Genomic DNA, 15,276 nt, shown 5'->3' on the forward strand with positions numbered 1-15,276 from the left:
GACAGATATGAGGTGATAGCTCGTACTTTTTATTAGCATTTCCCCGATGATGAGTGATGTTGAGAATCTTTTCATGTGTTTGTTGGCCATCTTGGATATCTTCCTTAGAGAAATGTCTGCTCATGTCTTCTGCCTAGTTTTTAATTGGATTATTTGTGTTTTGGGTGTTGAGTTTATAAATTCTTCATATATTTTGGATACTAACTCATTATCAGATGTGTCATTTGTAGATAATTCTTCCATTCAATAAATTGTTTTTGAGTTTTGTTGATTGTTTCTTTTGCTGTGTAGAAGCTTTTTGTTTTGATGTAGTTCCAATAGTTTATTTTTGCTTTTGTTTCCCTTGCCTCAGCACACCTATCTAGAAAAATGTTGCTATGGCCAATGTCAGAGAAATTACTACCTGTGCTCTCTTCTAGGATTTTTATGATTTTTTATAATTTTTAGGAACTTTGTCCATTTTGCATTAATGGCTTTTATGGAGGCTTGATTGTTCACATGGTTGAATAAATCATCATTATTTGGCAATTTAACTCAATCCCCAGCCCCTCTCCCTTCCACTGAGGCCAGAGGTGGGGCTGAAGTGCCAACCCTCTAATCATGCCTTGGGCTCTCTGGTAACCTGCACCTATCCTGAAGCTGTCTAAGGGGCCCCCAGCTACCAGTCTGATTAGCATACAAAGGATACTTTTCTAGGAGTCTTCGAAGTTCTAGTGTCAAGAGCTAAGAACTGAGACCGAATATTTCACACAATGGTGCTCTTCTCACCCATATCACTCAGGAAATTCCTAGGGTTTTAGAAGCTCTCTGCCAGGAACTGGATCAAAGATTAAATATGTTTCTTTTTTTTTTTTTATCACAATATCACACAAAGTATGATTTGAATAGCAAACATGGAGGAATATTTTGGAGGTGCATTTAAGATACATTGATGAAGGATGGGGTGAGTTGTAAGCAGACTGTCTATGAGGGGCTGCTTATTTTGATTTTATCTAAGTGGCAGAAGTGTGGTTGCTTCTTAGTGCTGTCACATATATAAATCCAATACTGTTGGTTTACCTCTTAATTCTTTCTAAGCACTATTCTTGGGTTCTGTGTGCATATCTATTTGTACTAGTTTTCTCCAAGAGCTTTTATGTTTGCTAGAAATATTCAGACTTAGAGGCAATGTTTGATTTTTTTATGTATAAGTAAAAAAAAAATTTATTTTTAAATTTTTAAAAAGATTTTAAGTAATCACTATACACAACCTGGAGATCAAACTGATGACCCCAAGATCAACACTCATACTCTCTACTGACTAAGCCAGCCAGGAGCTGCTAATTTTTAATTTTGTAAGTTTTTATTTTAATTCCAGTTAGTTAACATACCATCTTATATTAGTTTCATGTGTACAGTATAGCGATTCAGTATTTCCATACATCACCAGATGCTTATCACAAAAGTACATTCTTTAATCCCTATCACTTATTTCACCCATCTTTTCTGGGAACCATAATTTTTTTTCTCTATAGTTAATATGTCTGTTTTTTAGTTTGCCTATCTCTCTTTTTTCCCCTTTGTTCCTTTGTTTCTTAAATTCCACATGAATGAAATCATATGGTATTTGTCTTTCTCTGATTTATTTTGCTTAGCATAATACACTTCATCCACATTGTTGCAAATGGCAAGATTTCATTCTTTTTAATGGCTGAGTAATATTCCATTGTAGATATATACCACAACTTCTTTATTCATCAGTTGATGGGCATTTGGGTTCTTTCCATAATATGGCTGTTATTGATAATATTGCTATAAGCATTGGGATACATGACATGTGTCCCTTCAAATCAGTATTTTTATATCATTTGGGTAAATACCTAATAGTGTGATTGCTGGATCATAGAGTAGTTCTATTTTTAACCTTTTGGGGAACCCCCATATTGTTTCCCAGAGTGGCTGGACCAATTTGCATTCTCCACAGTAGTACATGAGAGTTCCTTTTTCTCCACATCCTTGCTGTTTCTTGTGTTTTTTATTTTAGTCATTCTGACAAGTGTGAGATACCTCAATGTAGTTTTGATTTGCATTTCCCTGATGGTAAGTGGTGATGAACATCCTTTCGTGTGCCTGTTGGCCATCTGGATGTCTTCTTTAGAGAAATATATGTCATGTCTTCTGCCCATTTTTTAATTTGGATTATTTGTGTTTTAGGTGTTGAGTTTCATATGTTCTTTATATATTTTGGGTACTAATCCTTTATCACATATGTCATTTGCAAATATCTTTTCCCATTTTGTAGATTGCCTTTTAGTTTTGTTGATCATTTTCTTTGCTGTGCAAAAGCTTTTTATTTTGACATAGTACCAAGAATGTGTTTTTGCTTCTGTTTCCTTTTCCTTAAGGACCTATCTAGGAACAGGTTGCTATGGCTAATGTCAGAGAAATTACTGCCTGTGTGCTAGTCTAGGATTTTTATGGTTTCAGGTCTCACATTAAGGAATTTAATCCATTTCAAATTTATGTTTGTGTATGGTGTAAGAAAGTGGTCTGGTTTCATTTTTTTTACATGTTGCTGTCCAGTTTTCCCAGCACCATTTGTTGAAGAGACTGCCTTTTCCCATTGGATATTCCTTCCTGCTTTGTCAAACATTAAGTAACTGTATAATCATGGCTTTATTTCTGGGTTTTCTATTCTGTTCTATTAGTCTCTGTGTTTTTGTGCAAGTACCATACTGTTTGGATTACTACAGCTTTGTAATATAACTTGAAGTCCGGAATTGTGATGTCTCCAACTTTTCTTCTTTTCTTTTCCTTTCTTTTTTTAAAAAATATTTTATATATTTATTCATGAGAGACACACACACAGAGAAAGAGAGAGAGAGAGAGAGAGAGAGAGAGAGAGGCAGAAACACAGGCAGAGGGAGAAGCAGGCTCCATGCAGGCAGCCTGATGTGGGACTCGATCCCAGGTCTCCAGGATTAGGCCCTGGGCGGAAGGCGGACTAAACCGCTGAGCCACCTGGGCTGCCTTGTTTGTCTTTTTCAAGATTGCTTTGACCATTTGGGGTCTTTGGTGGTTTCTTTTTTCTTTTTTTTTTTTTTAAAGATTTATTTATTTATGATAGACATAGAGAGAGAGAGAGAGAGAGGCAGAGACACAGGCAGAGGGAGAAGCAGGCTCCACACCAGGAGCCCGACGCGGGACTCGATCCTGGGACTCCAGGATCGCGCCCTGGGCCAAAGGCAGGCGCCAAACCGCTGAGCCACCCAGGGATCCCCTCTTTGGTGGTTTCATACACATTTTGGATTTGTTTATTCTTTTCTGTGAAAAATGCTGTTGATATTTTGATAGGGATTGCATTAAGGGTGTAGATTGCTTTGGGTAGTATAGACAATTTAACAATATTTGTTCTTCCAATCCATAAGCATGAAATGTCTTTCCATTTCTTTATGTCATCTTCAATTTCTTACCTCAATATTTTCTAGTTTTCAGAGTATATAGGTCTATCACCTCTTTTAGTTAGGTTTATTCCTACGTATCTAATTATTTTTGGTGTAATTGTAAATGGCATTGTTTTCTTAATTCCTCTTTCTGTTGCTTCATTATTAGTGTATAGAAATGCAACAGATTTCTGTACATTTATTTTTGTATCCTCTGATTCTGTAGAATTTATTTATAAGTTCTAAATGTTTTTTGGTGAAGTCTTTTGGGCTTTCTATATAGAGTATCATATCATCTACCAGTAGTGAAAGTTTGACTTCTTCCTTGCTGATTTGGGTGACTTTTATTTCTTTTTGTTGTCCAATTGCTGTGGCTAGGACTTCCAATACTATGTTGAATAAACGTGGTGAGAGTGGATATCCTTGTCTTGTTCCTGACCTTAGGGAAAAGGCTCTCCATTTTCCCCCATTGAGAACGATGTTAGTTGTGGGTTTTTCATAGACGCCTTTTATTATGTTGAGGTATATTTCCTCTAAACCTACTTTGTTGAAAGTTTGTATCATGAATGGATGTTGTGCTTTGGCAAATGCTTTTCCTGTGTCTGTTGAAATGATCATATGGTTCTTATTCTTTCTTTTACTGATGTGATGTATCACGTTGAAAGATTTATGCATATTGAACCATCCTGGCAACCCAGAAATAAATCCCACTTGATTGTGGTGAATGATTTTTAAATGTATTGTTAGATCTTGTTTGCTAGTGTTTTGTTGGAAATTTTTGCATCCATGTTCATCAGAGATACTGGCCTATAGTTCTCTTTTTTTCTGGTGTCTTTATCTGGTTTGGGTATTAAGGTAATGCTGGCTTCTTAGAATTAATTTGGAAGTTTTCCTCCCTCTTCTATTTTTGGGATTCTTTGAAAAGAATAGGTATTAACTTTGAGAAGAATAAATATTAAATGTTTGGCAGAATTTGGCTGTGAAGCCATCTGGTCTTGGACTTTTGTTGGGAGTTTTTTGACTACTGATTTAACTTCTTTGCTGGTTATTGATCTATTCAAATTTTCTTTTCTTCCCATTTCAGTTTTGGTAGTTTATATGTTTTTAGGAATTTATCCATTTCTTCTTGGTTTCAAATTTGTTGGCATATAGTTGCTCATAATATGTTCTTACAATTGTTTATATTTTTGTGGTGGTGTTACTTTTCTTTCATTTGTGTGTTTTTTTTAAATTTGGGTCTTTTCTCTTTTTTTCTTAATAAGTCTGGCTAGAGATTTATCAATTTTAATTTTTTTTAAGTCAGCTTCTGGTTTCATTTATCTGTTCTATTGTATTTTTAGTTTTATATCATTTATTTCTACTGTAATCTATTATTTCCTTCCTTCTGCTGGTTTTAGGTTTTGTTTGTTGTTCTTTTTCTAGGTTCTTTTAGGTATAAAGTTGGGTTGTTTATTTGACATTCTTATTACTTCTTGAGGTAGGCCTGTATTGTTATAAAAATCCTTAGACCTGTTTTTGCTGTGTTCCTTATGTTTTGGACTGTTTAATTTGTTTCCACGTACTGTTTTATTTCTCCTTTTATTACCTCATTGAATTAACCCCTATTTATTTGTCATCTTTTCAGATTTTTTTTTTACTGTGGTTGATTTCTATTTTCATAGTGTTGTGATCAGAAAAGACATGTGGTATGACTTCAGTCTTTTTGACTTTCTTGAGATTTGTTTTGTAGCCTAAAATGAGATCTAGTCTGGAGAACGTTCCATGTGCACTTGAAAAGAAGATATATTCTTCTGTTTTAGGATGGAATGTTCTGAATATGTCTGTTAAGTCCATTTGGTCCAGTCTGTCATTCAAAGCCACTGCTTCATTGTTGATTTTCTGTTTAGATGATCTGTCCATTGATGTAAGTGCAGTGTTAATGTCCCCTATTATTATTGTATTATTATTAATTAGTTCCTTTGTGTTTGTTATGAACTGTTTTTATGTATTTGGGTGCTCCCCCATGTTGGGTGCATAAATTTTTACAATTGTTTTATCTTCTTGTTGGATTGTCTCCTTTATTATGGTATAATGTCCTTCTTTGTCCCTTGTTACAGTCTTTATTTTAAAGTCTATTTTGTCTAGTATAAGTTATTGCAACTCTTGCCAGAAAGAATCTTTTTAATACTATTAAAAACTGTTTCAGTGTATTGTGTGCATGATCTAGGAGCTTGGTATTTTGCCTTTGGACAAGTTCTTTTATCATGTAATTCAACTTACTGTTTTTGTGGCAACTAAAAAATTTCAGAGCAGCTCTTTTTTAATGTCTTTTAAAAATTTTATTTAAATTCAATTAATTAACTTATAATTAATTAACATATAATGTATTATTGGTTTCAGAGGTAGAAGTCAGTGATTCACCAGTCTTATATAATACCCAGTATTCATTACATCACATTTCAGAACAACTCTTGAAGGCAGTAACATTTTCAACAAGTTACTTCACTATATTTATCCAAGGTAGTATGTGTTTTCCCTGTTCCCCCATGGTAGTAGAGGTTGTTAGGGAGCTGGCCATCCAGGCCACCTAAGCCATTGCTTACATTTACTCAGGACAAAGCTCCTAAGAACATTGTGTCTAGAGCTGTGTTATAAACTGCTTCTGTGAATTCTGTACAATAGCTTATGTAAATTTAAGAAGCTACTGTATTTTTAGGCTCATGGCTTTTCTTAGCAGTATTTCGCTCACTACAGAGTAATGGGAACGTTTTTGTGAGTTTAGATTGCCTTCATGAAGTAAGAGACTCACTAAGAAGAAAAATGAAGTGCTGGTGGCATAGAATTTGTTTTCTACTATAGCTAACAAATCTTTCAGACCTTAATGGAGGAACTGAGAGAAAAGGATGCCTTCTTCCAGTATTGACATGTTTTCTTTTTGTTTAAGCATCATATATCGATTAAGGAAAACAGTTTATGGAATTCTGACCTGGCTGTGAGAACAGAGCCTGCACCAGTTTTATTAGGGCTGTATTTGTTCAACAGTAACTCTATGATACTAATATTTTTGATGAATATCTATATCACTATGTATATGTTAATGATTATCAACCTTTTTGCTCTCAGGACCCCCCCCCCCCGTGTCCTTAAGTGTTTTGAGGACCCCAAAGAGGTTTTGTTTAATCTTGTCATGTCCTTTCTCTTCCTATTCTTTTTCCCTTCCCTTCCCATGGGTCTGGTTTTAAAGTATGTGAGGAATGTCCAGCCGCACACAGATATGTGTTTGGAAGGGGTACAATATTTTTATAACCTTTCAGATAATTATGGATCTTCTTCTTTGACACTACACCAAAATTTGGCATATGTTAGTTCTTAAAAAAGTAGTTGCAATGTGGAATCTGAAATCACATCAATGAACTCTTTGTACTTTATTGATAAAAATTCATTGGTCTGTCTTGCACTCTGAGTGAGTCTTTTACACATGCATGATTTTGGAACATCATGTGTTGGTAAACAGATCTGAGTTATATAGGTCTCTTTATATAATATTTAAATATTATATTTTATATCATCACTATTAGTACTATCAGAACCAGCTTTAAGTATTGGGAAGCTGTCAGGATTACAATAGTGGATACATGTTTTCCAGAATTTTAATTTTGACTCATAAACTTGAATTTAAAAAAAAAAAAAACAAAAAACAAAACAAAACAAAAAAAAACTTGAATTTACCACTATCAGCAAACACTCTGAATAGTTTGTTTTTTTTTTTTTTTAAATGACAGGCTTTCTTTTTTCACTTATGAAAATTCCTTCTAAGACCCTAATTTACCATAGTTTGTTAATTATTCTTTCAAGGAAAAATGGTGTTTCATGAAAGAGACAACTTATTCAACTTACAGTTCAACTAGTTGCACATATGCTTTTCCCCAAGACAAATATTGAACTTTATTGTGCAGCAGTACTTTATGCATATATCCCATATTTATCACAAATTTAACAAAATTATTGCCAGGGTGACATAGGCAAAAAACATCTTCATGTTATTTTGAAAGTAGTTTTGACTCTACAGACTTTGTGAAATGTGCTGTATGTGTCTGGAAGTCCACAGACCTTTGAGAATGGCTGTCACACTATTGGCCCTTCTTTTGTTCTTGTTAGGAATACAGTAACTGCTAGTAATGTTTTCACAGATTTCCTAAGCTTTATGCACTTATACCAAGGGATTTTTCATTTGTCTCACCCTCTCCTGAATCTATAGCAATCTATGGCATTCAGGATGAGACTCAGAGCTATGCACAATCTTCTGGTGGTTGCTATGCTGGTATAAAAAAGCTATGATTTTAGTAATAAAAACATTATTATTCATTAAATGCCTACAGTGTTCATGTCTTTTTTTTGTTTGATAATATCTACCCTTGCCTTTTTCTTTTACAAGGATGTTGTAAGAACTAATTTGATATTTATTAATTTAGAGGGAGGGGAGAAAAGGGGTGAGGAGAGGCAGAGAGAATCTTAAGCAGGCTGGAAAAATTCTATCCCGGGACCCCGGGATCAGGACCTGAGCCAAAGGACCTTAGCCGGTTCAGACTCTGAACCACTAAGCTACCCAGGCATCCCTGTTTTTGGTTTTCAAAGCTAAATTAAAATATGAATAATATCATATATTTAAGATTAAATGTACCCTATTTTCCTCCTGATAAAGTATTGTAGCCCTTAATTGATGAACAGATCAAATGAAAATAAAATGATTAGATGGATTTTACATAACAGTATATACAGTTATGTCACTTGGGACTTTACAAAGAATTCCAGCACTTTCGAATATAAAAAGTTTTACAGTATTTCATTTTAATATTAAAAAGAAAAAAAAAAAACCTCTGAAGTAGGTGAAAAAGGAATTCTTACTATGTGAAAATCTATTTTACCCAAAGCCATATAGGCCTTCTGAATCAAAGGGTTTGAATTTTGAATTTAAAGCTAGGTCTCTGGACTAACAGTTCCCTGTACTTCGTGCTGCACGATTTTGCTGCCATGCTGCTTTTAACTAATGATATTACATCATTACAGTGCTCACTATGTATTCTGGCCCAGAGATTATCCAAACAAGATAAATACTTGTTGGAGCAGAGTGCAACCTCATCTTTGGGGAAGGACATCTGTTAGAGAAGGATTCTCTCCCAGGTCTGTTGAGAAAGTCTGAGAAAAGCTCCAGTTGAATCAGGCTATCCTAGGTCCAGTGCCACGGCTTGCATTACCCTCCTGCTCTCTGGCTTCCTTGTTAGGAATTGTCCTTCTCCTCTACTTCTTTTTTGTTGTTAAGCTTTTGAGAATTAAATAGTATTTCCTCTGTCCCTGAAAATATTTTGAGAACTCCTCAGGTTAACTTATGACCAACCAAAGGGGTAAGAGCATCATCTATCTTGTGTGTTTCAATCTTTTATAATAAAGCAAGTGATATGATAAATCTACTGTGGAAGAGGGAATAGCTATTCAAACTCCAAGGATTTCTTTTTGTTTAGATCCCATTTTTAGCGTGTATGTGGTAGATATTAGCCTGTGAGTTAAGGACTTAATGGTATTTCAAATTCCTGGTCAACTCTTCTCCTCTCATCTTTCATTTGTCAAATCTAAGTCTTCATAGGAAGTCTTCTGTATTGGAGGGAGACTGAGGTGGAAACAGTGTATGTTTAGTGTCAGATTACTTCACTGCAAACAGAGGCTAAGGTATCTTACCTTTTGTTTTCAGATACTGCTTGGCTAAGTACTAAGCATTTTCCATTGTTAATAATAATGATAATAATAATAATGATAATAACACCACCACCACCAACATGGAAGCAGGAACATTCCCTTTCACTTCAGTTGGCATTTGATGTCTTTTGAGTTCTTTTCAGCTTCATTTAGCTCTTCTTATTTTTCCATCTAAGCAAATCTATTTTGACTTTTTAAAAATGGTTAAGTCAACAAGGCAAGGGCTGGCACACCCTGGTTCATAGAAGCCCCTGTGCTTGGGACTTGAGGACATTGCTCCCCAGTATTTATTTATAAGACTATGACAGCTAGTGATGAGGAGTTTTAGAATGTGTCACAGCTGAAGATGTTAAGTCCTAGATGTAGCTGTGATTGCTGCCACCTGCTGTGATATACTGTCCTTTGGTATAGGCATTAGGAATTTTTTCTCATAACCTGTTATGTCTTTCTGTATTTTTCTGGCTTTCTATAAAATTTTGTAAAGTCCTATTTTTGTGGAGTAATCTCTGCCTCATTCATGTTAACAGATATACATATTTAAGAGATTTGAGCCTCTGGGGGTGTTATATTGAGCAAATAAGATTTGAATAGGAATTCTTTTCCATATTCATATAATGGCGCTGTATTGCTTGGCATGTGATAGGTGCTCTGTAAATGTTATTGTCATGAATTCTCAAACCCAAAAGTTAATTAAATGAAGTTCGATTAATAAATATTTATTAAGCCATATATACAGTGTTAGGTGAGGAAACTGAAAATACTGGTAAGGCAGTTACTGGGCCAATGAATTTCTCTGGTAGCTGGAAGGTAATTTCACAGATACAAGCTATTTTCCCATGGGAGGTGTTTATGGTAGCAGTACAAATACAGAAGTAATGAAGTTGAAGGAGGGAGCAGTTTAGTTATTCCTGGCATGGATAGGGAGGCCATCAATAGGAGGCTCATTGTCTGGCCATCAGATCTGACCTTGCCCTTGAAGATGAAGAGGATGATAAGGACATTTTTTTTGTTGTTGTTCTGCTTCTCTCAGAATGTATTTGAAAGCTAAAATAAGTTTCCTGTCTGACATTAATATCAATGATACTTTGGAATGTTTGCTTCTTTTATAACCAGGTTGTTTTGGTTTTTCCCTCGGTCCCATGCTCACTGTGTTTTCATGCCTTGTTTTTCAAGAATTGCCTGAGGTTCCATCGATTGAGGAGGAAGTGGAAGAAACAGAGTCTTGGGCGAAGCCTTTGGTCCACCTTTGGCAGACGAAGTCCCCAAACTTTGTGGCTGAACAGGAGTATAATGCAACCATGGCCAAAATGGAGCCACACTGTGCCATCTGTGCTCTCCTTATGCCATACTACAAGGTAATAAGGGTGGAGGGGTTACTGTCACTGCTACACTTTCTGTATGGCTGTAAAAACACAGATGAATCATTGTAAGGTGTGTGTACACATGAAAAGGGAGATATCAATACTTATATAGCTACATGGCCATTGTAGAATAAGGAATAAAAGTTCTGGGTGCTACTTGAAAGACATTTCTCTGATATCATTTTAAAATAAATGGTTTATTTGTCAGTCTTGGTTCATGTCAGTCAAGGGGCAGTTCCAACCTTTTTCATCAAGAAACACAGAACTTAAAGCTTAATAATAGTAGAAGTTTTACAAAGAGAGAACTTAGACTTAGTCTCTGTTTTGTGTTTGAAAATATCACTCTGAATACTATGTCAGCTCTGGGCCAATGTTTAAAATGTCTGTCTTTATCTTACCACGTGGAACATGCATGAGGTATAGCAGGACTCAGTACAAACTGAATTGTTTAGTTCACCCTCATCAGCCAGCTATGCATAGTATTATTTTCAGTGTTATCCTTATGTAATACTGATGGCATTTTAGCTCACTGAGGGGGTCATTCTCTAACATTAACCCAGACAGTGATTTTTAGGAATCTAGTAAGGGTGGAACTTCGTGACCTATTTTAAGATAAAATATATTATAAAGTGTATTGATGTGAGCATTGTGTTCTGAGTTATATTCTCAATAATGGGACCAGAAGTATTTTATTTAAGATCGTTCTCTTTTAGAGCCCATGTAAAGTAAATGCTTTTTTGTTCAGACATTTCAGGGCATGAAATTATGTGATTTGCGACATTATCAGATCTTTGTAAACAGAGGAAATAAACTTAACACACTGTCTTTGATGTGACCCTTGTGAGTGACAAACTATTTTCTGTTTCATCATTGAAAGTCTGTGTTTCCTTGGAAAAGCTTAACTTTTTTATTGACTCTTATTTCTATATCATAATCTGCCTGTGTATTTCCCAAAAATTAAAAGAATTCTCACTAAAAGTATAAGATACAGGGGAATTTATTAATATAAGATCTCTGGAGATAAGATAGTTTATTAATTAGAGTTTCAATTAAGCACTGAGTGTTTTTCATATATTTTGGTGAGATGACAATTTTGTTTTGCATTATATATTCTAATTTAGTGACAATTGCCATTTTCCAGATCTTTCTGTCTTGATGTTTTAAAACTTTGTGGTGAGGTAAAACCTTCAAAAATTCTCTAAAAACTGTTACACAGATTAAAACTGAGGTATTTGAAAACACTCCTTCAAGTGTAACCAGGTGTAAAATTATTCAGTAAATGAAACCAGGTTGGCTAACCTGGTGTAAATAAAGAAACAAAAATTCCTCAGAAAAATTGATGCTTTCCCTGAATGTTTATGTAAGAGTATAGTTTTAGCAAGTTATCACTTTTTCATACAAGCAGATGTACAGAATGTCCTCCTGTTTCTACAGCTTAGCTTCTGGATGAGAGCCTGAAGAGGAACATTGATAAAAAGCTAATAGTTATATCAAGGAAAACAACAGGAAGAACAGAAGCTGGAAGTTAGTGCATGGAACAGCTGTTAGTGGATTTGAGTGACCAGAACAAATGATGAACTTTTTTTGCATATTTTTCACTCATGTGGGAATATTATGTTTTTCAGCCAGATAGCAGCAATGAAGAAAATGATTCTAGATGGGAGACAAAATTAGATGAAGTGGTTACTCCGGGAGGAAAGACTAAGCCCCTCATTCCAGAGATGTGTTTTATTTATAGTGAAGAAAATATAGAATATTCTCCGCCTAATGCCTTTCTGGAAGAGGATGGAACAAGTCTTCTGATTTCCTGTGCAAAGTGCTGCGTACGGGTTCATGCAAGTAAATGAATCTCTCATACATCAATCACTGGCTTTTCAGTGCTTCACATAATCTTTGTTTCTCACCCTTTTGTCCCCTGCCACATTGAACTATTGGCACTATTACATTGAACTATTGGCATTCTTAATGGTTAGATCATTCTTTTTCACATTTCTTCTGATGAAAGTATGAGTAAGTATAATAATCTCTTTTTCTACAGTTTTGTGCAGGATCGCTGGAGAGCAGTTTTGTGTGTTTGTTTTTTGTCCAGATGTTGGGTCGCTATGGGGCTCCTTTCACACACTTGAATTTTACTTAAGATATAGTTTGTAAAAACTTAATTTTAATCTCTGGTGTTGATTCATGATTATTTTTCTTTGTATTTTTAAAGAGAAGTGAATATTTGATGATTTGGGGAATTATTGTTAAATTTAATTATAGAGTTTAATTTTTATTCTTTGTAAGGGTAAGGAGATATCTCTTGCCTTCCATGGGAGAACAATCATTACAGTTGTTTTCCCCCAGGACTGAGATGATTAAGCTCCATACCTGTCACAATTTTATATTTTCACATCATGGGATAAGTGGCAAATATATATTTTTTTTTATTGGCCTGCCATGTAAATCCTCTAAAATGTGAAAAAGGATCTGTCATATACTATAAGTCTATGTTAAAGCATTTTAATATTCCAGATCTTACCAAATCATATGTCATGTTAACATACTTATGTATGGTCTGTCTCTGTCAGTGTAGCATGAATGGTTATAATAATAGGTATTATCTTCTGTATACCCCAGAGAAACACCAGTCTTACCTTAGGGCTGAAATAGCCTCGCTATCATTTATTATTGATTAGATACTGTCAGCTTCCCCAAGAGATTTGAACATAATGTGTTTGAAATATAGCAACCTTTTTGTTGTACTTATATCAATCTGTAACACAGACATATATGCATTCAATCTACATTATTATAAGTATATAACAGCCAATGCATCATTTCACAAAAACTAGGATTTAATTTTGATTCCCAAATGTACAAGCTATACAATTTAGCTATAGTATTTCATAAACATGTGCTTGAACTAAACATTTTATTTTATTTTATTTTTCAAAGATTTTATTTATTTATTCATGAGAGACACACAAGAGAGGCAGAGACATAGGCAGAGGGAGAAGCAGGCTCCCTCAGGGGAGCCTGATGCAGGACTTGTTCCCAGGACCCCGAAATCATGACCTGAGCCAAAGGCAGACACTCAACCACTGAGCCACCCAGGTGCCCCGAACTAAACATTTTATAGTTTTGGTTAACTGTGATAGGCTTTTCTTTGGAAATTACATTTATGTTATTTTCTCTTTCATTTAAATGTTATAGAAATTTTATATTAAAAATTACTTCTTTAAAATTTCAAAGCCGTTTGAAAGGCAGTCACAGTTACACATTTGTTGGTACTGTATAATTGCTGCTTGTATTTGCATCATCAGGTATCTCCTTACCCATTTATTTGAGTCAAGCATATATTGAATTGACAAATAGAACTGAAGATACCCCTTCATCACTAACCATGAATTGTGCATCCTCTATCCCAATCACTGAGATTAAAGCTTATGAAATGTAATTTTAAATTATATTAACTTGCAAAATATATCAATTTATTTATTGTATTATTTTAAATCTTCCCCAAATTTTCCTTTATGAATTGCAACTTATTTTGAAATATGTTTTGTATGAGTAAAGGACTAGACCCAACAAATTAGAAATTTAATGTTGCCCATTCAAGAATTATCTGAGAACTATCGTAAGCATTAGTAATGATTAAGACCTATGCTCTCATGTTTCCTGGGACTGAAATCCTATTAGCTATGAGGCATGAGAACCAAAAGTATCTTTGAGACAGCCTTGCTTATATTTTGTTCTAAGCAGTGAAAATCAAAGATGGTATTATGGTAGGCAGTTCTAATTTTATTTATTCAGTGCTAAGATGTATAATATTACCAAAATGCAAAAGACCTAATTCGTGGATCCATACTATTACTTTATAGGTTGCTATGGTATCCCTTCTCATGAGATCTGTGATGGATGGCTATGTGCCCGTTGCAAAAGAAATGCATGGACAGCAGTAAGTGGCCTATTTTACTATCTTTTAACACCTCTTCTCACTCTCTCCACTGTGGACACATTTAAATCTAGCAATAAGATAAGGCTGTACCCATGCTTTTATGTGCACTTCTATTCTTACCTATATTTCTAGTCTTTTCAGATCATCCTCTTTGATGGCTCTGCTCATCATAGAAATATTAAATAAATTTCTAGGTATCACTCCTCTACTCAGGAGCCTACAGAGACTGCCAGTTTATCAGATCAAGTCTAAAATATTCCTTCATCTTTCCTGCCCAGGTTTATTTTGCAATTCTCGAAAATAAAATATTCTAGGTAATAGTGAAGGTCAGGATCTTTGCTGGCCCCTGATGAAACCGTGCTCACACATAACTTTCCCACTGATTCATTCATATATTCATTCTTCAATAAACTTTTGGGTCTTCTTTGTGCCAGGTGATACGTGAACTTGGAACAGAATCTTTCAACAACAAATGATACCTGACTTAGGGCACACAGGTTCTTCCTCATCTAAATTGTTTTTCCTGACAAACTCTGTTGAAACTTTAGCTTACATCCAAGCACTGAGTTCTATTCCACTAATCTACCATGTTACCTATTTTTCCGTTTAGTTTTGTGCTACCTTGATATTTCTTAAAAATTCTGTTTCAAGAAACATCAGAACTTTTTTGAAAGTTAGGACCTGTTCTCAACATTGTATCCCTCACTCTTGATCTTAGAGGAGATAATTTCATTTGTAATAGTAGCATTTGCTTTATTTCTCAATGATCTCTAATGACAATGAATTAAATTTCTTTGCAGCCAGAGTTAAAAACCTGGAGGACAAT

At 34.8% G+C, this 15,276-nt stretch overlaps 1 protein-coding gene across 10 annotated transcripts in view; it reads left to right on the plus strand.

The window, feature by feature from the left end:
• Positions 1-15,276, plus strand: part of KDM4C (lysine demethylase 4C) — a 411,111-nt gene that overhangs the window by 249,594 nt on the left and 146,241 nt on the right. For 9 of the 10 annotated variants that reach the window (XR_012037931.1, XM_072841283.1, XM_072841282.1 and 6 more), the window contains 3 exons: positions 10,326-10,507; positions 12,139-12,352; positions 14,374-14,450. Coding sequence is in view for 9 of the 10 variants with exons in the window: in XM_072841283.1 (XP_072697384.1) it covers positions 10,326-10,507; positions 12,139-12,352; positions 14,374-14,450 (473 nt within the window). In the remaining variant the exon portion in view is untranslated. Of the gene's footprint in view, positions 1-10,325; positions 10,508-11,947; positions 12,099-12,138; positions 12,353-14,373; positions 14,451-15,276 lie in introns of those variants that run through there. The other variant, XM_072841288.1, reaches the window with a different exon arrangement.

The sequence above is a fragment of the Canis lupus genome, chromosome 10 (genome assembly GCF_048164855.1).
Source record: "Canis lupus baileyi chromosome 10, mCanLup2.hap1, whole genome shotgun sequence".
Taxonomy (NCBI): Eukaryota; Metazoa; Chordata; class Mammalia; order Carnivora; family Canidae; genus Canis; species Canis lupus.